The sequence below is a fragment of the Strongylocentrotus purpuratus genome, unplaced genomic scaffold (genome assembly GCF_000002235.5).
Source record: "Strongylocentrotus purpuratus isolate Spur 01 unplaced genomic scaffold, Spur_5.0 spur5_scaffold_20, whole genome shotgun sequence".
Classification (NCBI taxonomy): Eukaryota; Metazoa; Echinodermata; class Echinoidea; order Camarodonta; family Strongylocentrotidae; genus Strongylocentrotus; species Strongylocentrotus purpuratus.
In genome coordinates this window covers 38,735,310-38,760,810 of record NW_022145606.1, presented here as the reverse complement: position 1 = coordinate 38,760,810, position 25,501 = coordinate 38,735,310, and the positions used below count along the sequence as shown (strand labels likewise).

The following is a 25,501-nucleotide window of genomic DNA, read 5'->3' as shown; positions in this document are numbered from 1 at the left end:
ATCTTCATAAATATTTTCGATGATAATGGAATGGATCGGTTATATTGTTTGTTTGTTTTTTTAAGAGAAGAGCGTTTTTGTTCACATAATCAAACGCTTTGCTGAGATCCAAAGCACACGTATACATATTTATTATTTCTATAGATTCTACCAGTGTTCTCAGAGTGAATATATGATCAGTAGTCCTGCAACTTTTTCTAAAGCCTATCTGATTAGCGGTTATTCTGTTCTTTTCTTCAATGTATGTTTAGGTGTATTGTAGAGTATTCTAGAAAAAAGTTTTGCACGGGAGCTTGCCAAGACTATCCCTTTATAATTTTAGGGGTCCTTACTGTCTCTTTCTTTGAATATTGGTTTCATGAAATTTTAAATTTTAAATATCTGGGTATATTCCCGTTTTTCACATAGCTTTAGATATATCGACATATGTTTTAACGATGACATTCCCTGAGGATATAATCATATCATTTAAGAAATTATCAATACCGCCCGATTTCCTTATTTTGAGAGTTTAATCGCATATAAGACTTCTTTGACTGCGATAGTGGAATTAGGTGTTTGTGTTTCAACGGTTGTGTGTTTTGGGTCTTTTTAGTCTCAAAGTTAAGTTTGTAACCTTTGTTCATCATCTTTTTGAAGCGATTATAATAGTATATACTAGTATATTTATGGACGCATTATCTTTGTCTTTTTCTTTCATTCTGTCCATAAGTCTAAAAAAAGATGAAGAGTCTCTGTTATTTAGGAAGATTAATTTACAAACATATATTTTTTAAACTCTGTGACTGTATGTACGTGTTATTCTCCGAAGGAGTTTTTGTTCACATGTAACTTTTAGCCGTAATATTGTATTCGACGGTGTTTTTTTCTCAGATATTTACATAGTTTCCTTATCAGTCGTAGTTTGGATCTTCATATCAATTTAAAAAAATTGGTCAAGTGAAATGCAAGGCGCCCGTAAGGGTGCCGTCCGAGTGCCGACCGGTAACCTTACGGGCTCCGTCCGATGAGCAGGTGTAACGATGGCTCCCGGAAGGTGCCCTGTCGTGGCCCAGCCGGGTGTCGTGCAGTGCACTGAACTACAGAGTGAGTCAGAAAAAATGTCTCATTTTTTAAAAGTTGTATTGTTTGAAGTATGATTATTTAATCATGGGTTTCATAATATATCTTAATAGAGTTATCCTCCCAGTACATTTAGGTACCATTTTCATTTCAATCTCTGCATGCATCACTGAATATCAGACAATATTTACAACTTGCGCCAAGTTACTGGGTGAGAAATAAAACAGTGCATTGCACAAAGACAGTCACACACGCGCACGCGCACGCACACCCCCACACACACACACATACACACACACGCACAAACAACACACACGGTGACTATTTTTGTATAATTACCCCTTTTCTGATTGAGCATTGATTTTTATCACGATCGCTGAATGTTTAAGTGGCATAACCCTAAAAAAAGAAATCCCTTTTGTACACATTCACTACAAAAATCATGTCATCATCATCATCATTGTCATCATCTTAATCTTCATCATCATCATCATCATTATCATCACCATCATCATTATGAAGCACAACATCCGCCAATACGCACCAAGAGGACAGCGGCCACTCAACTTTACGTACGATAAGAAGAATCCCCGACAAAAAGTAACAGTTTGGGTGGGCTTTGTAGGGAATGGAATTGGAGTTGTCTGCATGTCTGTCTGGCTAATTTGATAATTGAAAAAAACTGGCTATCTTTGTTCAAAACATTATTTTATTCCTCACCTAGCAACTTGGCGCAAGTGAGATCTGGCAGTCTTATACAGATTGTCTTATGTTCATTCATGCATGCAGAGATTCAAAGGAAAATGGTACCTAAATGTACTGGGAGGATAACTCTTTCAAGATATATCTTGAAACCCATGATCAAATAATCATACTTCAAACAATACAACTTTTAAAAAAGGGACATTTTTTTCTGACGCACTCTGTAGTTCAGTGCACCGCACGACACCCGGCTGGCCGGGCGCCTTGAGGACCCCGGCCGGGCCACGGCAGGGTACCTTCCGGGAGCTTTTAAAGAGTGGGACATTTTTTCTGACTTACTCTGTATGTGTCCTCTGGTATCCGCACCTCCTGTATTTAAAACTGAGTTGTATATTTAGAGATGCCGCCGTGAGGGGCCCGCACGGGCAATATTCATTTTAAATGGCCCCCGGACGGCAGACGCCTGTTGTTGTGCATATCACCCGGGGCTCTTGAGGTAGGGTACACGTACGGAACCCTTGAGCACCACAAGGCGCCCGTAGAGATTTTTCATGACAATTGACCCCCAAAATCGTGAGGGGCCCGTCCGGGCACCGTCCGGAGCCCGCTTGGGATCCGTAAGGTGCCCTACGGGCCCTTTACAGGCTTTCTACGGCCCAACGGTCAGATAAAAAGGCCGGGAGAATTGGGAGCAGCCAACTCAGCACCACGGCGCTCGTACGGCTTAAAAACTGTCCCGGCGCCCGTAGGAACTTTTTTTTTCGCCGTACGGGCCCCGGATTGTGTATATGTGAAAGCCCCATTAACAAGGACTCCTAATCCTCCATACATTCTGCTAGGTTCGTTTGACCGACAGATTGAATAATTTATATCCTTTTTATATAATATGAGATGTATTTACTGTACGATAAACGTGTCTCACTTAGAAATACAATATTTGTAATTAGTTTCTCACAAAACAAAGGGTCATCCTGTTGGCATTGTTCTGTTCCGTTCAATCGTTACCAAGTCCGATTATATTTCATCAAGTTATGGATATTTACCCCCCTTGACGCCATTAATTTATATCATTATATAGATTTTTCAAGGCATTCTTACAATAAACAAACAAGTACAAAATTGGGGAAAAAAATCAGAATTTTTGTTTTATTTTAAGTTTGAAGTTTATTAACAACAACAAAATGTATTTTATTAATGTACTGCTTCCTTGGAGAAATTTCAATTATTTAAAAATATTTGTGGCTTTATACACCCATTGAATAAGATCGATTGATCGATCTGTATTTGAAAAACAAGTCACAAGTCAGGTTCCAAGATTTGTTCTGACTTGTTTTCCAATACATTTCGATCAATCGATCTTATTTACTGGGTGTAAGCCACAAATATGTTTAAATAACAGAATGTATGTACATCATTAAACAAAGTATGCAGAGTAAAACAATCTAATACAAACTGTACATAATGTACACAACAATGAATAACTGCAAAAGCTTAATTAATGCTTACATAAAACATATTTCTACAAAATGTTAAGTTGTTGCTAAATGAAAACCAAAAGTTAGCACAAGTCCTAGTCGAGAACGGTTTTCTCTGTTCACTTTATATCGATAGTGTATCTCCTCATTACTGTGGCATTATACTAGTTCTTAATTTTTCAAAAAATTGAAAAAATCATATTATGTAGATTATGTAGATTTTCTATCCTCTCGCTCCATGGATGCATAAATAACAACAGAAATTACTATGTATACATTTCCTGTAGGTGAATATCTCCAAAAGCAGCAGGACCCACATGAAGAAGAGGCAACTCCATTGAAAAGTAGCTCAGGTATGATTGCATTACAACAGTGATTCTTTTCCGTTGAAGTGGAAGGGGGCTTATAGAAAAACATGACAACTAGAAGATACCTTTAGCATAGTTCCTACGTTTTTTCGAAGAGAAAGGAATATTAATTATAATTTTAATGTCCATTTCGAATAACGAATTCGCCAATTTGACATTCACATATCAATTCAAAATGATTTCGGAACGATGATAAGAAACCTGCCTTCAGCATGTACGTGTGCAAACGAAGACAACATAACAGAGAATATTATTGATACTAGTTACAAATAATTGTTTAAACAAATTACCAACACACAAAAAAATAAAAATACAAGTAATATACAATTTAAAAATGAAAATCAAAAAGAAAATATGATAGGTATACTCATTAGACTTTCTTTGGTAAAAATGTCATTATTATTATTATTATTATTATTATTATTATTATTATTATTATTAGATAACTATCCTTATTATTAACTGTAGTATATTCGGGCATCTCATTGAACAGTTTTCATTTTCTTTAATTCTTAAAGGAATGCAGAGAAAAAATATAGTGTGAAAAGTGGGCAGGCGCCGCCCAAATTTTAACGCCGCGCAAAAACTTCAGCGGCGACCGAGCGATGCCCTAAAAACGAGCGGTGCCTGGGCGGCCGCCGGGCAGAATTGGTTAAAAACTCGCCGCTCGGCCGCCGAGCAGGCTACTTTTGGGTAATGTGACCATAGCATAAAGCACAAAAAAGAAACTCTTAACATTTTGAAGCCTTACCCCCCGCACACACACTGAGAAAGAAAATTGCCACAATACCATGATGACTGCAGACCTGCTGGTATGCAACATTGATTTACTGTTCCACTATAAAGAAGCTATGTTCATTTTAGGCTTCAAAATCTTTACTTTTGTTTATTTTCCCCAAAGATATGGCGGCTCATAAAGGTATTGCCGATGATCTTCTCTCCAAGCTGGCTGAAGACATCGAGACAGGTGAGCAGATGGAGGCCTTAGGACGAACACTCGGATTCAGGGTCGCAGACATCAATAGATACACAGAAACCAATAGGATAGAAGGACGGGTGACTTGTAAGGGAACACGTGACATGCTGTTTGACTGGAGACAGACTGTGGTGCCTTGCGACCAGCATCTCAAACTGAAACAAGCTCTCATTGACGCTGAGCTGGTCACGCTTGCTGATACATATCTCAAGGGGACACCAAGTATTCAAGGTGGGTCTATACGTGCCAGATGAATACGATCACTGCTTATGCATGTACATGTACATTGTTTTGAGAACATGAACTTAGAACATTTCAATGAAATCTAATTTATGATGTAAAGTAACTTGTTTCTGTCCAAAGATCCTCTCCCACGGGTAACCGAGCACCAGAATCTTTAACAAGTGTTGTCAAAATCACCTTGTACCAAGTTTGGGCTGATATATCAAATGTAGGTCAGACCATATTCAATGCGCTTCTTCGGTCTACTAACTTATTCATGTCTTATGGTATCTAACTTTTGACCCACATTCATTGCCTCAGTCAAAACGTGGTACATGAGGATTTTGACAATACTTTTTGAAAAGCCTGCTGCTGAATCATCCGCGGTAGTTACCATTTACCATTTTATATGAGTCAAGGTCAAATATGTAATGAATTTTATTCAGAAGCTACCAAAGTTGCGCATAATTTTTTAATACGAAATTTATGAGGTTGTTAAAGGACAGGATCGGTTCATTTCAAGTTGCTTCATCCTCTGTCTTTCCGTCACCTCTATTTAGAGGAGTCTCTTGCAGCACGTTAGGGCGGGCAGATGATGTATTGATGCTATTTACTGTGTTCATCTGATCATAATTTGACTCCTGGAAAAGCCGTGTCGAACGTGTACTAATATTTGCTTATCCTTTTATCTTTCTATCAAGAACACGTAAAACTAATAAATATTCAGAATTTCAAATTGTAAACAGTTAGGGAAAAAGGCACCCGGCTTCAATAAAAACAAAATACTTTTAAATTGTATTTTGTACAAAGCAATACACTTTTGAATATATATGGTAGTCAAATGAAGTTCAAGGATCTTAACATTTCTCAAATTTTCATATCAATTTGAAGAAATACTTCCCGACTAAGGGCATTTAACCCTTTTGTAATGAGTTAACTTGTGTGGAAGCAGAATAAAATATGAGAATATGAAAAGCGAAAATTGTAATTTGAACCAATCCAATCCAATCCAATCCAAAAGATATTTGATATTAATTTTCCTTTTCCAACAACAAGAACATTTTGAATCTTTGAATTATGTCATCACTATATACATATATTTGCGAAGCTCACGTTGGCCATTTGGTCAGTGGATTGTGGCGGAGATAACGACAACTCTCCCGTTTGTCGTGAAACAAATAACAACATTAATTTCTGTTTTTCTCATAAGCACTATCTACCTTGGGGTACTATTCAAAATATACTATGGATAGCATATATATTATATGTCCTTTTAAAAATTAACAATCTTCCTGAGTAAGACATTTCGACAAATTGAAATTTTAGTCATTCGTGTGTTAGAAAAAATGGGAAAGATGTACTATACATCACAGTAACATTACCGATTCCTCTAGACGGCCATGCATTATGGCTCAAGGCATGGACACACAGATAATTTGTTTATGTTGGGAACCGGGGTAAAAGGCAATAAATTATTGAAAATTTAATTGCATTTCCTTTTTTTTTTAATTTATGGAAACTGCCCCCTAACCTAGCCCCCGCTGCATACAGTCATGGTTCAGTGACAAAGCAATGGCCTCTTAACTGTGAGGCCCCAGGATCAAAACCGTGTCGATGTGCTATATTAGTGCCCTTTTGTGGGGCATTAATCCTCATTACTGTCATTTATTACTTAAGGGTGTAGGTCCCCTAGTTGATAAGCATAGTAGCATACACATGCTCTAGCAGTCACGCAAAACATACATTGGTAAATTATTATTCAATAAAATCTGAGAATGTATACTTTTATCTAGATCTATTATTTTTAAATATTTTTAATCTCTCACCTCCCATCCATTTTATCCTCCTCCTTTTCGTTACGTTTCTTTTTTTAGCATCTTAAGCTATCCTTTTTTCTTTATCTTATTTCCTTTGTCTTCTCTTTCTCTTCATTTCCCCCTCTTTCGTCCTTTTCTCCTACACTTTTTTTCCGAAATAGGTTGCACATTTGCCCCAAAACATTATGAGTGGGGGTGTAATACTCCAATAAACCCTCCCCATCCCTCTTGCGTCATCCCTAAGTACGGGGTCATCCCAGGAGACCAGGAGCCCACTTTCCATCATTGAAACGATTTTTCCGATTGAGAACATTTCAACCTTTGTAATAGTTCATTTGTGTGAAAGGGAAAAAAATTACACAGAATAAATGGCAAAACTTTTGAAAAAATCAGACCAAAATCAAGAAAGTTTTGAATGCTTGAATCATGTCATCACTATATATAAAATATATATATATTTGAAGATTAAATTGGCAATTTTTTCAGTGAATTGTGACGTAGTCAATGACAACCTTTCCGTTTGTCCTATCAAAATATAGAACACAATATTCATGTTATTCCCATAAGCACCTTCTCGTTTCTGGACAATTACCCCCTTGATAATCACCCCCGGAAAATCAACCTGAAGGACAGACCACCCCCACCCCACACACATACACACACACACCCCAGATACAAGATACACAAACACACGCACACACACACGCACACACACACACATACACAAACACACATACAGGTAAAACGTGCCAACTGAGGATATTTATCTTTAACTATTTTTAACTATGACAATGGGAATATTGGAATTTGAGGTGTTTTTTTTTATAAAGATTCTCTTTCTTTCACAAAATGCATGCATACGTGCGCCTAGCAGGCAGCCGTCTCTGTTTTTGCTCTGAATTTTACCGTGTTTTACCACTGATAATCTGAGTGTATGCTGTTTTATTGTTGATCAACTGTCATCTTATGTACTTGTGACACTGCATGCCATTTTTGAGGTGATGTATTTATATATTAGATACTGGAAACTGTTTTTCTAAATTCTGATTCAACGGATGTGTACACAGTACATGCAAGTAAAGCCATTTTACACTGGGCTGTTACACATATGTACTATACTGCATGGATGTGTGAACGTCGTTCGTGTGTGACTGATTTGCCTATCCGTGGTGTTTCATTTATCTACATACAATGAATAGTCTTGATACGCACTGATGGATACTTACAAAGTATACGTTCTTTTCTACATTGCCCTATGTATAATTATCGGCCTCCGTGGACATTCGAGTTACTCTAAACATGAAACTGCGTTTGTTCCCGTTCGTGCTCCTAGCCGAGCTCATAAACAGTTTCATCGTAGCGGATATCACAAAACACCAATTAAGTATAACGCTAATGCAAGTGCAACTTTCACTTTACCTATCATTTGTTGCGGTGACGTGGAATCTAACCCAGGTCCGTTCGAGTTGACATCATGCAATACAAATAAACGATATAAATATACGCGAGGTGAATTGGTTAATATTAACTCAAATTCTTGTGGGAAAAGCTTACGACTACCAGTCCAGACATGGAAAACACTATCCGAGCTCGAAATTGGAAAAGAGTTTAAAACCCATCGCGGCTGCAGAGCTGGTGTTCGAAAATTGAAACATTTCGAGCATCCCATTCCGATTATTCTACCTACGGCCCATACCAAGCTCCCTAAGAAATACCCTAGGTTCCCTCGCCGAAGATGCTTGACTTCTGTCCCAGTCGCCCCTCAGGCTGGGTGCGATTTGCCTTCTTTTCTTTTAAGCAATGTCAGATCAGCATGCAATAAGTTTGATGAGCTATCGGCTGTCATCTCGTATCTTCATGTAGACATTGCAGCTATTACCGAGACCTGGTTTAGGAATGACTGCCCACTCGATAACTTCTCTATATCAGGTTATTATCTCTGCACTAAATTACGTACTAATCGTATAGGCGGTGGAGTAGCTATCTACGTGGGAGAACTTTTTAATCCTTCTCCAGCCGATGTCCAAGTCTCTATAAACCTTGAAGTGACTTGGGTGAAGATACACCCTCCTCGTCTTCCAAGATCCATCTCCTGCATTTACTGTGCAGTCGTATATTACCCTCAGCCTGATGTTGAACTTGAGACAGAACTCATAGATCATTTGGAAACAACTATTGATGTTATTTTGTCTAATCATACGGATGCAGGTTTTGTAATATTGGGAGATTTTAATCGAATGAATATTGATCCGGTGCTTTTAACCCAATCATTTCGTCAAGTCGTTGATTGCCTTACTAGAGGGGCTCACATTTTAGATAAGATTATCACTAATATTCATCAGTTTTATGATAAACCACAGATTTGTTCTCCTATTGGAATGTCTGACCACAATTCAATTATGTGGTTTCCTCTTAAAATCAAACCTAAATTACAAAATACTACTCGTTATGTATTCAACAGACCCATGACAGATAGTGCAATAAGGGCGCTTGGACAGTGGATATATTTTTATGATTGGCCAGAAGTGACTCAAGATGTTGATGTAAATGTTCGATGTGGTTCTTTTTATAGTACTTTAAATAATGCAATTAACATTTATTTTCCAGTTCGTAAGGTATTATTGCACTTTAGAGATAAGCCCTGGATGACAGGTGAAATTAAATCTCTGATTCATGAGAGACAAATTGCATTTCATCAGGGTAAGGGAATTTTGTGGAAACGTTTAAGAAACAAAGTAAATTCATCAATTCAGAAAGCAAAAGTTAAATATTACAGGTCACGTATTCAGAAACTTAAGAAAAGTAATCCTTCACGATGGTATCAAGAAATACGCATCCTCACAAAGGGAAATCGTCAATCACTCAATATCCCAGTTGATGGTGTTGATATAAGTGAGAGAGATAAAATTGCGAATGCGATAAACGAACATCTCATATCTGTCTCTTCTGATTTACAACCACTAAATTTAGCAGCTTTACCTGAATACTTACCTTTTAGAAGTTTACCCGAGGTTTATCCTTGGCAGGTTAATAAAGTTCTTTCTAAAATCAAATGCTCGACGGCGAATGGCCCAGATACTATTTCAGCACGCCTAATCCGTCTTTTTTCTGTTGAACTCTCGGGACCTTTAACCTATATAATTAATGCTTCTTTTAGTCAAGGAAAAGTTCCGGCCTTCTGGAAATGTGCTATTGTAGTACCGATCCCAAAGGTGAATCCTGCACGTATTGACAAACTCAGACCTATATCATTAACAGATCACTTTGCTAAAGTCATTGAAGGTTTCATCGCAAAGTGGATGTATCAGGACATTGCCCAACATATTGACCCCTGTCAGTTTGGAAACCAGAAATGTTTATCGACCTCACACTGTTTGATTAATATTCTTCATTATGTTTTTTTAAATGCTGAGGTACCAAAAACGTCATCGAAGATACTTCTCACAGATTTTCAAAAAGCGTTTGATAGAATAGATCATACAGTTGCCATCATAAAGTCAACTGAAATCGGTGTACGACCAGCGGTAGTTTACTGGATAACTGATTTTCTTTCTGAACGTAAACAAAGAGTTCGCTATCACAGCGATCTCTCAGAATGGTGTCAAATAAATGCAGGTGTGCCCCAGGGTACTAAACTTGGGCCCCTAATTTTTCTTGTGATGATAAATGATTTCAAATCTTCTGAAAGTATACATATGTTTAAATATGTCGATGATCTAACCCTAGTTGAGTGTCGTAAAACAAACCAAATTTCAAACATGCAAGAAGCTGTAGAATGTCTATCTTTGTGGGCTGATATTAATAAAATGCAATTGAATCCTACAAAGTGTATTAAAATGGACATTTGTTTTTCAAGAGTACCAGTCAATCAGTCTTCCATTATTCTCGAAAATTGTGTTCTTTCAACTGTTTCACAGGTGAAATTACTTGGTGTCACGATACAAAACGACTTGAAGTGGGAAGCCCATGTCAGAGATATTGAAAAAAGAGCGAATGCGAAACTATATATGCTCCGTTCCTTGGGGAAGTTCGGTCTTTCACATGAAGATCTGATTACTATTTTTTTTTGGAGCGGAGGTCTCACTAGTGCACAAAAACAACGCATAGAAAGATTACAAAAACGTGCATTGAGGATTACCTTTGGAAAGGATTATCATAGTTACGCAAACGCTCTTACTAAATCGAAATTACAAACATTGAAAAGTCGTCGAAATGACTTATGTGTTACCTTCTTAAAAAACTCTTTCATGCACAGACCAGTTCAAACAATTTATACCCCAAAGAGCACACAATAGAACTTTGCGAAGAACTAACAAGATCCCTGAATCCAGGTGCAAAACTAAACGTATGTAGAATAGCCCAATCCCAGATTTGATCCGTTTGTATAACAAAAGTTTGTTATGATTGTATTTAATATACTCTGAAACAAATTACAATTTCATATTCCTTAGTATATAATTAATTCATAAATTTGAGGTCTGATTTTTTTTACCAAGTTAGTCAATGTATTTTTTATGACATGAAGAATGCGATGCATATCTATATTTATATTTTAATATCTCTAATGTTCACCTTATAATATTCATATTTGTCTTGCAATGTATCTTTGTATTTTATCAACATGTACATAATTGTTTTCCCTCTCTGTCCATCTGTCCCCCTTCTCCCCTCTCTCTCTCTCTCTCTTTCTCTCTCTCTCTCTCTTTCTCTCTTTCTTTCTCTCTCTCCTGCTTTCCCATCTCTCTTTCTTTTTAACTCAAATTTTTAAATTGAAATATTGTATAAGATTAATGGTATATAGTATATACACGCTCTTCATAATTATTGAATTGAATTGAATTGAATTGATATCTTTATTTATACACGGTTAAAAAAGCCCAAACAGTTACAAGACTGATTTCTATTGGGGCCGTGTGACACAATGTAAATACATCGAATTAACATAAAAATGATAATGGTACATCAATGACATATTTAAAACAAACAATAAATAATCAAGATAAATATCTAACAATTTAACGATAGAATAGTACTGCCGAAAAAGTATATGTATGTGGATAACAATAAGCATGAGTGTCCAAACAAGAGTACTGTAAATATACTTCACATTAAAATAGGTAATACAAATTGTTACTAGTGCATATAAACTGCCAGAAATGATATATTAAAAAAATAAAATCAAATGTGGCTGGTCAAGATACTGCATTATTACAAATAAGGATATGATTACAATTTTATTTTATTCAAGTCAGTAAAGGAACACTTAAAAGTGAATTAGAATAACATGCACAGCAGATAAAACTATATTATTTGATCATTTTCGGATAAAATGAAATGAAACTATAATTATTACATCATATGGAAATTTAAAAATACCCGAGTAGATGCATACACAACAATATAAATTCAAACAACACAAACATGGATACATCAAAAATAAAAAGGAAACATTCGAAAGTTCATAGACATATTTGAGCATAGTATATTGTATATTATTATAAATTGGTTATTCTTTTAAGACCTGTTGTAAAACTGTACTTGGTTTGTGCAGCTTGCACTTCGTGTGGTAGTGAGTTCCATAGGCAAGCGCCTCTGTACACAAATGTGCGTTTGGTACTATCCGTTTTAGGCTGGATTGTCTTAATACATAGATTGCCACTTCTCGTATTATGTGGTCTGTCTCTGAACGAAAATTTATCAATTAAATAAGAAGGGGCTTTTTTATTAAGTATATTGAAAGTCATTAAAGCGATATTTTCCTTCCTTTTCTGTTCAAGCGTATCCCATCCAAGTTTATTAAGGTTGTAGCTTCCCGATGAATCCCAAGGGGTATCATTTATTATTCGAGCTGCCCGATTTTGAAGTTTCTGGAGATCATTTTGAAGGCACTTTCCACAGTTTCCCCATATTACATCACAATAGGAGAGGTGGGATAAAATCAATGCATTATATACTAATTTCAATGTATCTTTACCAACAATATTACGTATTGATTTTAACATATACAATCCACTACTACATTTCTTTTGTACAGATGTAATATGGTCTGTCCATGATAAAGTTTCATCCACAATCACTCCCAAATGCTTGCATGTAGTAACTCTTTTCAGAGGGGTTCCATCTATGTTAATATTCAAATTTGTATTACGTGCTAGTTTAAGACGATTGTTTGTTCCTAGTACAATGTATTCTGTTTTATTTATATTTAAACTTAACTTATTGACATCAAGCCATTTTTTCACATTTACTAAATCTTCGTTTACTTTGTTTTCCAGTTCAGAAAAGTCATTACTAGCATAATATAAAATAGTGTCATCAGCATACATATTTATTTTACACTTTTTTAGTACTAAGGGTAAATCGTTGATGTGCATAATTATGTAGATTGTAGTGTGACATCTTGAAATGTATACTTGCTTTTTTCCAACAATTTACTCATGTGCAATTCAGTTACTTTTTACTGTGATACATGGTAATGAATCAATAAATACCATTTATCTATCTATCTATCTAAATTCATTCATTTATCTGGCGGCCAGAAAAATGAATACAATTACATTTTGTCAAAGAATAACATGGCTTAGCCTCCTATTTTTATGTAAGAGCTTTTACTAGGCGCTGTTCATTTATCAGAATTTTAAAAACTCAGATGATACACAAAGTAGCGCTCGAAAATGTGGCGTCTTACTATGAAAATGTGGATGTCTTGAAACTCTTGCAGGCAATGGGTAGTAGGCTCCTCTCGGTTAACTTTTACCAAAATTAGCAAAAAAGAGAGTTAAAAAAAAAGGAAGTTATGTATACTATTTGATTATCCCCACTTCATACGTCTTACAAACCCACAAACACACATACACACATTTGGGTTGATTATCGTAGTGGGTAATTTTCCTGGGGGAGGGGGCGGTTGTTTTAAGGGGGTAATTTTCCGGGGGTAATTGTCTTTGGGGGGGGGGGGGGGTGTCCTTGGAGGTAATTTTTCGGAGGTTTTTTTTCAGGGGGTAAATGTCCTACAACCTCACCTTCTCCCTAGTGGCAATACTCGCAATGTATTAAGAATAGCATTTAAATATATCTCCTTTAAAAAAAGGGAATATCCTAAGTAACACATTTCAACAAATTGACATTTTGTCCGTGTGTCGGATCAAATGGAAGAGTTGTCAATCATTATACAGCATTATAGCATTACCGATTTGGCCAATTTGGACAAGCTCTTACCTCATAATGTACACACAGTAGTTGCGATTTTTAGAAACTAAAACAAGCTCTTATTGTTTGTCCGTTTGTCTATTTTATTTAGCTTTTTTGTCTCACGGGGAAGAGGAAATAGGTAGGGACAATGAAACTTAATTTTTTTTTAACAAGAAACAATTACTCACCGAAACCAATTGGGTCGGAGTGGGAAAGAGCTGAGATTGTGGGAAAGTGATAAGAAATATGTCTTGTTTGCTTGTATCGTTTCAGATATTTACAGTGAGAAGATCTCGGAATCCTTGACTGTTCTGCGATGTCGCGAAAAGTTGGAGAACAAGTACCGAAATCAACTGTGCAAAGTTCAAATAAAACCTTGGGATCGAAGTGATTATGTCGAGTTCAAAGATTTGCACACGGTTGTCACAGTGGTGAAGAAGGACGCTCATGGAAAGGACACGAAAAAGAAGGAAATACTCAAGGGTTCTGTTGCTGGAATATTTTCAACGAAAGTAAACGGAAGACTGCCAGCTCGAATCCTCGTTTCGGCCCCAGCTGGACGAGGGAAGACCACGGCTGTTGCTAAGATGGCTTACGACTGGGTTAACAGAGAAAAAGGGTCAGCATTAGAACTTCTGCCACTTCTGTTTGTTTTGAAATTCAGTAACACAAATCAGCTGACATCGATCGGAGAAGCCATCAAATCGCAGCTTTTGAGTGATGTTCATGATCTCACACCAGAGGGTCTGGAGAGTTTCATCAGAAAGAATCAGGGAATCTGTCACATCATACTAGACGGGCTAGATGAGTATGCCGGTATTTCTTCTTCAAACCGAAGCCTAGGGAGCAACATTGTCAGTGTCATCCGCTGGGAGGAATTTCCAGAGTGTAGAGTTCTTGTAACAACACGCCCTCACCTAGAGAACTTCTTCGACCAAGCGGAACTTTCAAGAGTATACACAAAACTGTGGATCGAAGGCTTCTCGCAAGAGAGCTCACGAGAGTACATCGACAAGTTCTTTGCCTTGACTTTGAGTCCTGGTAGTGGGCGTGGTCTGAAGGTTTACCTTGATGACCAACCACTTATTAATGAACTTGTTGAAACGCCTCTATTTTGTCTCATGATCTGTCACTTATGGAGTGAGGGCCTACTGAACATTGATACTACAACTCAAACAGAATTGCTGGACAGCGTTAACGTCTTTCTGGTGCACCATGCAAACGCACGCCAAAAGTCAATAATGAAAATTACGCCCAAACAGTTAAGGACAATCGTTTCTCAATTAGGCGAAGTTGCCCTTACTGGTCTGCTTGACGATGCTAAAAAACTGGTCTTCACGTCACATGATTTCCGTAAAATTCCCGCAATCCTTGATAAAGCCTGTGAACTTGGGATAGTATTCAAGACAACTATTGCAACGACATGGCTCCCACGATCTCACATGACCACGTCCACTACCATTGAGTTTTATCACAAACTCGCACAAGAACACTCGGCTGGGAAATATCTCGCTGATCAAACAAATAACTTTCAGTTACGTTTGAAGATTTCTAAGTTAGACATAGTACTGCGCAAGATCAAAGAAAACATTGGTGACTACGAGAATCTCATCCGATTCGCTGCTGGCACAGACAACAACATCTTTGTACGAATAATGGAGGTGCTCCTTACAAACAGCTTTTTGAATGAGAGCGAGCGCTATCGCATTCTCCTTAACTGCTCATCGGAGACCAGGGGTACTGAAGGAAATGTGTCTTCGTTGGTTCAAAGATGTGTAACTGCACAGAGTATTTTTCTAAAGTCACCGACTGTCTACACCGTCGTTGGGATGCAAAATCTTCCAAAGCAACTTAAACGTCAGGTATGCACATTTTCAGTTGACAAAATGTGTGTATAATAATGAGTTCATAAAGATTGTTTAAGTTTTCATTACTCTGCTGTAACTATAAGTCAAAGAGCTAATTGGTGTTTTCAATTTATTCTTATTCATAATTAACCGCATCTTGATAAACCACACTGCATGATATAATGATCATAATGATTCATATTCATTATTGTTCTATGTTTGCCCAACTGCGGCCTCAATCAAGGTACTCCATAACAAAAGAAAAAAAATCATTTTTGACGAAGGGGCAGTCAATATAAGCATGAAGCCTATATAAAACAAAAGAGCTGTATATTTAACATGGAAGAAAATAAATATATTACTTATTAATGTTAAGGAGTAGGGGAGAGAGCTCCCATTACCTCCTGGATATTATTCTGAGATAAGGTCAGGCTACACAGCCTTGATTTCTTTATTGGTTACCGCAAAAAGCAAGATCTTATTAATTTTATTTGTATAATCTGTCTTTAATTCACTCACTCTCTCTCTCTCTATCTTAACACCAGGTGAGGATTGTACTGTTTGAGGGATCTAGTCTAACTACCGACGTGACGAGTGGACTATGGTCATGCCTCAAATCATTTTCGATGCTACATGCTCTCACCATCTCAGACTCCTCTCTCAGTTTCCCCCCATCTGCTCCTGAGCTTCCATCCGTCACAAAGCTATCAGCCTGGAGAGTGACGTCACAAAGCTACGAAGGTCTGCTCTCATCGCTTCCTGGCTTGAGAGATATGGATATCACTATCGATGATGCAGAGAGAGACATACCTCAGATCACGGCTGGTCTTCGTCGGACCGGAGGACAGCAGCTCACACACATCATACTTGTAGCACCACCATCGCTCCCATCAGAGAAGAGCTGTGTATCGAGAGAGACGATGAGAGGACTGGGCCTTCTGATTAGAAAACAAACCAAGAACCTACAGTGGCTAGGTCTGTCCGGGATGAAGTCCTTGGATGGAGAAGACTTTGTTGAACTTGTCGAGTCTTCAACAGATTTTAAAGCATCGGATAGTCTGCGTTTCAAGTGAGTTTGGATGTAATGAAAATAAACCAAAGTAAAGAATTATCTTAAATGCGAAATCGACAAAAAAGAAACAAAAAAAGTGATGGTTATCAGAATCCAAAAGGGCTTTGCCTGTGTGTTAAAGTATATTACTTAACACCCTTCTTACTCCAAACTGACGGTTCTGTTTTTTAATTTAATTTTATGTGTCATTAGAAAATATGAATTACAGATTAGTAATGTGTGTGAAATATAAACTGCAAGCAAGAAACATTGGAATTGATTCAAGGACATTGATGGGGTGAGAAACATAGAAGAGTCAACGTTATAAGGCTCCCACGGATATCATTTGACTCTACCTCCAGCCGCCAGCTCTTCATGTTATCGCAGGAGGGGTGTCATTATCATTACATCATTTTTCTATAACCCTAATCATATAATCCCTTACCGAAAGTGTATAATTTAGAAGCTTTCAAATTGAAACTGTATTAGGCTTGTAAGGCTTGTCATTTTAAATACCCAAAATATTATTGAAATTTGAAACATGCATGTAACTAGGAGCTACCAGGACTTTCTGCATTATGCGCTATTATATTCCACATACAAATATTCTTGCGCTACGATTGGTCAAAAGTAAATCACGTGATGAAAGATAGTTCGCCCATCATTTATGGGAGAAGAAAATTTTGTTGCACTGTGTAGATAGTACTTCTATCTACACAGTGCAACGCATTTTCACTGATAAGAGAAATACTATCTACACAGTGCAACTCATTTTCACTGATAAGAGAAATACACTGTCGCTCATAAAGGTGGAATATTTTAGTTGTACCCTAATTTATGGAATTATTTTATAAATAATTTAAAAATAATAGATCTAGATAATAGTATACATTCCCAGATTGTATTGAATAATAATTTGCCAATGTGTGGTTTGCGGGACTGCTTAAGCATGTGTATGCTACTATGCTTAATAACTAGGGGACCTATGCCCTTAAGTCATAAATGACAGTAATGAGGATTAATGTTTCACAAAAGGGCACTACTATGATAATAATAATAATAATTACAGTGCTTATATAGCGCCTAACACTTACTATAGCACATCGACACGGTTTTGATCCTGGGGCCTCACAGTTACGAGGCCATTGTTTTGTCACTGAACCATGACTGTACGCAGCGGGGGCTAGATAGGGGGCAGTTTTCATAAATATAAAAAAATACAGAAAATGCAATAAATTTTCAATAATTTATTGCATTTTACCCCGGTCCCCAACATAAACAAATCCTCTGGACGGCCATGCATTATGGCTCAAGGCATGGGCACACAGAAGATTTGTTTATGTCGGGAACCGGGGTAAAATGCAATAAATTATTGAAAATTTATTGCGTTTTCTATGTTTTTTTTAATTTATGGAAACTGCCCCCTACCCTAGCCCCCGTTGCGTACATTCATGGTTCAGTGACAAAGCAATGGCCTCGTAACTGTGGGGCCCCAGGATCAAAACCGTTTTGATGTGCTATATTAGTGCCCTTTTGTGGGGCATTAATCCTCATTACTGTCATTTATGACTTAAGGGCATAAGTCCCCTAGTTGATAAGCATAGTAGCATACCCATGCTTTAGCAGTCACGCAAAACACACATTGGCAAATTATTGTTCAATACAATTTGAGAATGTATACTATTATTTAGATCTATTATTTTAAAATTATTTTTAAAATAATTCCATAAATTGGGATAAAACTAAAATATTCCACCTTTATGAGCGACAGTGTACTATCTACACAGTACAACGCACTTTCTTGTATACGTTGCGTATACGTACGTACGAACGTAAGCACTGCATGCACTTATCGTACATCGTTTCATAGCTGTTGATTGATGATTTGTTGCTCTAAAATGACGGAAGAAGTGAAATGTTTCCGATGTGGAATATAAAGCAAATAATCACCTTTTGGTTTCAGGCGATGGTAAACTATCACTTCCTCGGCGATTTGAAGGTATATGTTATCTTTCCTCAGTTTCGCTTCGGAAAGATAGCTACAACCAGATCGCCTCGGAAGTGATAATGTGTCCCATCACCTTCATCAACGGTAATTATTTGCTTACTAACTAGCAGGAACGGATATCAATGTTACGGCATGAATGTTACCCGTTTAAAGCATAAATATTTCCCATGTCTTTTTTAAATTTTCTTTTGCACTCAAATGTCTTTTATAAATAATATAGGTCTACTGATGATGAGTCTTTCGGCTACGATAGACAGTCGGATGTTCAGGTAAGGAAATATATTAAATGACAAGTAATAATATAATACATATAATATCAGTGACGGACCCAGGAATTTTTTACCGGGGGGTAGAGGGGCCACAAAATCTCATGGAGTAAAATATATGAAAAAAGATAGAGCGAGTCGTCAGCGTTGAGGGAGCGGAGCGACCAAGCGGCGGTGGGTCTCCCTGAGTAGGAAGCATTTGCAACTTTAGAACCACATTAGGCGCATTTTCAGGCACTTCCTGGAGTAATATGACGCAAAATTGCTTACTCCTACCCCCTCCAAAGGTAGGGATCTTTAGAAATTTGAGAACCACATTTGACGCATTAATGTCCACCGGCACTTCCTGAAAAAAGCATGGCCTGCTGATTGGTTAGAGGTTAGAGAAAAGTGATCTGTGTATATGCTTCGTTGCTGCACAATGCACAACGACGGTGGTCTGGTACTTCACCAGTAGTACTTGCAAAAATTATCTCACGTGTATGAACTGTGTTATTATCAGGGGCGTCGCTAGAACTTTTTCAGTGGGGGGGGGGGGGGGGGGTGTAGAGGCCACCAATTACCGACAAAACTAGCCACCAATTACCGACAAATATGTTAATGCAATTGTCCCAATGTCTACAAATTTAACCCTATAACTCCGGGGCCAGGAACCAGGGCCATTTTTTTTCCTTCAGTTCCCCCTCCCGTTCGAAGCGTCGAATCTTTGACACTTCATTAAATTATAAGGGAAAGAAGACGATTCGTTGTACCGTTCAGACTCTTACTTCTTGTTTCGCCCCTCCCGCTCATCCCAGAAGCTATGACGTTTCATTTAATTACATGTATTACAGAAAGAAGACGATTCGTTGTATCGTTCTCGTCTCTTAATCCTTGTCTGAATTTAGTTTCCCCTCTCCCGATATGACGTTTCATTAAATTATTAGAGAAAGAATACGATTCTATGTACTGTTTTCTTTTCGTAATGCTTGTTTGAATTCAGTCCCCCCCCCCCCCCTCGCGCGGAAGCTTTGATGTTCCATTAAATTATTAGAGAAATAAGACGATTCGTTGTACCGACTCTCAATCATTGTCTGAATATGTATTTTTTTCTTTCCCTTTTTTCGATACAAAGTCACAGTTCGAAGGGGAAAAAAAACATTGCCGGCCGACCGACATATTGCATTTCACGACTTCAAACTTCCGCATTGATATAGTACACGACGATTGAGCAAGAATAACGACATAGCGGACCAGCCACACCAACATAATTATCTATGCGTATCTTTCTTGCCCTCTCGACGTGGTGACTCCACTTAACATTTCCCCCTCTCTCTTACTCCCACCCCTCTTCTCTCAGGTTTTCCGACAGCAGCGCAAATTTACCGCCAATATCCTGACAGGTGGGGGGGGGGGGGGGTGTCGCACCCCACGACCCCCTTTAGCGACCACCCTGGTTGTTATCCCATTATTAGTTTAGGCGAGGCGTCAAAAATAAATATACCAGCCGGCGGCAGCTAACTGCAATTATGCGTCTCGGCTGCATTTTTTAAATTAGCTCAGCCGGCTAGCGCAGGCGGTAGGAAATGGCATCTAAAAGCATGCGCCGGCTGCCGCCTATCGAATGGAACCCGAGCCTCGGAAAAAGCTAGAAAACATGAGCTCAGCCTGGCTGCCGCCGACGGGAGGACAGGGATATGCTAGTCTGCAAGCACATACCCTGGTCAGTCGTAAAAGTGAGTCTGCACTATAAGACTACCATAGGCCATGTACTGTAGCTGCTCCTGACATATGCCGCCAAACTCCAGCCTCTCGCATGGAAGCCGAGCCTCTTCTTAATGAGGTCGCCTGGGCCCCCGCCGGCCTAATTGAACCAGCCACCCGCCGCCTGGTTCACCGCCACATCCTGCCAAACGATATCTTCATAAAGCAGAATCTAATTTGTCAGAGCAAAAGAAACAGCGCCATCTTATCATCACTGATAAATAACTCGAAAAAACAGTATAGCCTTGCGAAAATAATCTTTTCAGATTGGACAGCCTTATAAACCCCAAAACAACAATAACAACTTGTCACTAGAGACAAATATGTGGTCATTCTTTTCTGATATGCCTTTTTCAATAAAGAGACCAGTCGTACCGTGGATATATGTTGGCTCACTTCATATAGATGCATCCTGCCTGTAAATGGATTAGATGCCTTGTATTTTCCTTTTCAATTTTTTTTTTTTGGTAACAACATAAGATTTGCTATTTTCAATTACTGGCTCGCCTATTGTTTATAATACCCAAATGATATATTTGTGTTTATTTTTGTTATGCTTCAATGATATAAATCCTATTATATACCTTACTTTAAGAATCTTTCCTAATCCTGCCATCTGATTGGTTAATTGAAAGTGAAGTCGTGATTTTAACTATGCCCGCCAGAATGATCTGTTTTTAAATATGCCTGCCAAAATGTTATCTTTGTCAAGTCGAGGTGAGGGAGATAATATTATCTTTGTCAAGTCGAGGCGAGACAGACAATATTTATATTATATTATAATATGCCGCCGTCATGTTCTGATGAGTTGCGTTTGAAAGATAGAGTTCAGTCTAGAAATCAGGGGTACTTTGTTTTTCGAAGAATTTAGAAAATATAAATCTAACGTACATCTCTATGAGTTATTTGGGGACTGAATAGATAATAAAAACAAACATGTCAACGGCAAGCAAGGCAATGAAGCATATATTGTCATATAGCTTTTTATTAAATGAATTTTCTGTAAATATATTGAGTAAATAGGTCGATAATAGAAAAGGGTAGAAAGTATAAACAGTTTTTCTTCGAGTGTATTTTTTTCGTTTAAAATAGAAATTCTATAGCTCTATTAAAAAGAAAAAGAAAACAAAAGCTATGTCGAGAACACAAGTGCGTGATTTAGAAGGAAAGATAGAAATATCAATAATTGTCCGGCCAGCGCACGTCTTAATTATCTGTCTTTAAAAAGCGGCCAAATTCAAAGCTCCCTCTATATAGAAAACTTCCCCAATCGGTGCCCGTTGGTCCACAATGATCCTCTTTTTCTTACGTTAAATTAGAGCTGAGTTAATGAGATAGCCACCTGTCACAGTGACCTCGCTGGCTCGCTGGGCGGTCTAATCCCTTCTGGTTGAAGTAGTAAAGCCTGCCTTTAAAGAAAGAGAAGATGAACTCTATCAAGATTACAAAACGTGTCTGAAGGAAGTGAGAAAAACTATCAATAATAAATAGCCCGGACTATTTCGTTTTCTAAATTATGGACCGTAAAAATCATGAACGTTTACATTTTTATTCGATCATAATTATGAACTCTTTCTTAATTTCGCAATTTAGAATCCATTTCCAATTTCATAATGGGCCTTTTTCTCATTCATTCATTGAAAATAGTTTACTCTAATACTTTCCTCGCGGCCGCGAAGATTTACAAGATGGACATTTCAAGAGGGACATTGGCAATAAAAATGCATTATTGAAGTATCATGAATAAAGCAACCGCATAGAAAGAACAAAAAAGGCATCAAATCAATGAGACATGTTGAACGAAATAAGGTAAAATATGACGATAGAGGGAAAAGTAAATATACAACAAGGATGAAGGGGAGAGGGAGAGCGAGGAGAAACAAACGGCAATGAAAAGGGATTTTTTTTTTTTTAAAGAGACATGAAGAGAGAAGAAAAGACGCGAGTGTTGAGAAAGATTGAGATGGATAGATAAGAGAGAGATATAGAGAAAGAGATAGTGAAAGAAGGACACATAGAGATAAAAAAAGAAAATAGAAAAAGAAAGAGAGAAGGATAAAATAGAGAAAAAGAGAGTGACAGGAATATACAGGAGATAGTAACCGGGGATAGTAAGAAATAACTGAATCCTCGATATCAAGATAAAATTGAAATCTTGATTTGTTAACGTGAAATACACACAAAATGTAATCAATACGTATATGATTTCTGAAATGTGTAGATAAATATAGATAGAGATATGTCAAGGGGAATTTTCTTAAAGAGCAGCCTAGTGGATTATTACAGTTTCATTCGACGGTCTGGTAGAATACAAACATTGCACTGTTCATTGATCAAGTATTATTATAAATATAAGAATCATACACAAACGCTTTACCTTAAGCTATGGTCACAACTCAGAGCGGCGACCAACCGATTAGTAGCCTGCTCGGTCTCGGTAGAGAAGTCGAGCAGGCTGTAGAGCCTCAGCGACAGGCGCGGATCCAGGAGTTCTTAGAGGGGGGGGGGGGGCAAATTTCCGAGCCAAATTTTCGGATGTAATGGTGGCCAGCAACAACGTAATAAGAAAAAACACCTGGGTGGCAGACATAAATCGGCATCACCCCATTCTCTTTCATGCGGTTTATTAATTGGCGTAGAGGGTCAAGGGGGCTGAGCCCCATACAATTCAGGGATTTGAGTCATTTTATAACGGTCAGATAAGCATTCAGGGGTCCGCCTTAGCTCAACTCTTAATCCTTGTCTTATTTCAGTCCCCCCCCCCCCTCCCGCGCGAAGCACGGAAGCTTTGACGTTTCATTTAATTATTAGAGAAAGAAGACGATTCATTGTGCCATTCTCGACTCTTAATCCTTGTCTGAATCCAAATCATATCTTTGTGTTTATTTTTGTTATGCTTCAATGATATAAATCCTATTATATACCTTACTTTAAGAATCTTTCCTAATCCTGCCATCTGATTGGTTGAAAGTGAAGTCGTGATTTTAACTGTGCCTGCCAAAATGAACTGTTTTTAAATATGCCTGCCAAAATGTTATCTTATGAATATGTTATGTATGTCCTATCTGTGAAATTTAAACTTGAGCAGTGTCCTAATATTCAAATTATGCAATGAAACCGGTTTACTTGCTTGACTTCACTGTCAGACACTATTGGGTGACTGACTGGCTGTTTTCATCTTTGGTAATAACATATATAATAAGTGAGCTGTAAAGGGTACATGAGCATTTGTCTACATCAATAACCCACTTCTTGTAATGGCCAAAATTAAACTAATTGAATCTTTGCGAAGCATAAAACGTACGACCATTCGGTACAATGGTCTGAAAATCAGACTATTACTTACTGGCTCTATAGCTCCTAAGTCGATTCGACGACTAATAGTCTTTATTTTCCCACTTAAAGACATTTTCAAGCTCCCATTTTTTAGGGAAGTTCTAAATTAGCATTGTCTTTCAAATGCCGTTGGAATTTAACCTTTTCATTTTTTGGCCTGCAAATGGGACATAGTACCTTTAACAGTGTTTTATGTTTTTTTTTTACTTTAAAAAAGAAAACAAAAAGGAGGGGGCCCCAAAAAAAGGAGCGGGCGGGGACGCTAAACATATATATTTTTGTTAATTGCCTTATGCTGTTGTTGTAACTTGTTCGTGAGGCGGTGCGTCATGGAAACAAATAGAACAAAATAAGTTAAACAGACATTTGTCTGAATATATACTGTATGAAAAGAAAAGGAAAAGTTAGGATTCACGATCAAATACTCTATCTAACGTACACCTTTATCGGTTATTTGGGGACTGTATATGAATATAAATAATAAACAACAAGTCAACGGCAAGCTCAACAACTATAAGCATCTGTTGTCATATACTAGTAGCTTTTTACTATACGTAGTCGCGCGCTCGGTGACTCAACACTAGTTTGATCGCTTTTGTCCGGCTTGCCAGATTCTATTGTTCTGGCACGGATTAAGGCTGCCTAACTTGAATTACCCAAAGTATCGGCATGGTATAGGCTATGTGTGTGGAGTGAGGGGTGATTCTTTTTTAATAATGTTAGATTTGTCTAATGTTCAATGTTTGATGAATGTTCTGTAAATATATTGAGTAAAGCATGACGTCGAAAATGTCTTAGCATGCTGCCCGACACGTCCAAGGCATAGGTCGCACGCCATTAATTGCATGCCTTAATTTTCCATGCCACACGCATCCGGACTTGTTTCACTCAATCAACTGATTACTTCATGCATGTCCAAATTATAATTCAAACGCCATATCTGTTTCCAACAAAACGCAACAAAACGGGCGCTTCGTGTCGCAACTCTTTGTATATTAAAGGGTACTATTTATGCCCCATCCCTGCAAGCCTATGGGTGCATTAAACAGTATTGCATGCATTTCACGAACAATACATGGGTCAAAGGTTCTCTTTTGGTCTTCGACACCCCTGTTACACCCTCAAATGTAATAACTCCCACAAATGTAATAACGCCCACAAATGTAATAACACTTTACCCACAAATGTAACAACACCCACAAATGTAATAACACTTTACCCACAAATGTAATAATTTCACCCACAAATGTAATAACCACTTTACCCACAAATGTAATAATTTTTAATCACCCACAAATGTAATAATGACTTTACCCACAAACGTAATAAATTTGAAGTGATATTTTGAATCACCCACAAATGTAATAATGACTTTACCCACAAATGTAATAAATTTGAAGGGATATTTTGTCGAATTTAAAACTAAAACCCTGTAAT

The 25,501-nt window shown here is 37.7% G+C and overlaps 2 protein-coding genes across 2 annotated transcripts in view; both read left to right on the top strand.

The window, feature by feature from the left end:
- Nucleotides 1-1,022: 1,022 nt before the first annotated feature.
- On the top strand, nt 1,023-16,345 carry LOC115927719 (protein NLRC5-like). Its single transcript, XM_030993928.1, has 4 exons — nt 1,023-1,086; nt 4,509-4,814; nt 14,087-15,675; nt 16,235-16,345. The coding sequence occupies exons 1-4, from the start codon at nt 1,023-1,025 to the stop codon at nt 16,343-16,345; spliced, it is 2,070 nt and encodes a 689-aa protein (XP_030849788.1).
- Nucleotides 16,346-16,387: 42 nt separating this feature from the next.
- Nucleotides 16,388-25,501, top strand: part of LOC115927718 — a 30,567-nt gene continuing 21,453 nt past the window's right edge. The window contains exons 1-2 of the mRNA XM_030993927.1: nt 16,388-16,729; nt 18,940-18,988. Of these exons, the coding sequence (XP_030849787.1) occupies nt 16,434-16,729; nt 18,940-18,988 (345 nt within the window). The 5' untranslated portion in view covers nt 16,388-16,433. The remainder of the gene's footprint in view (nt 16,730-18,939; nt 18,989-25,501) is intronic.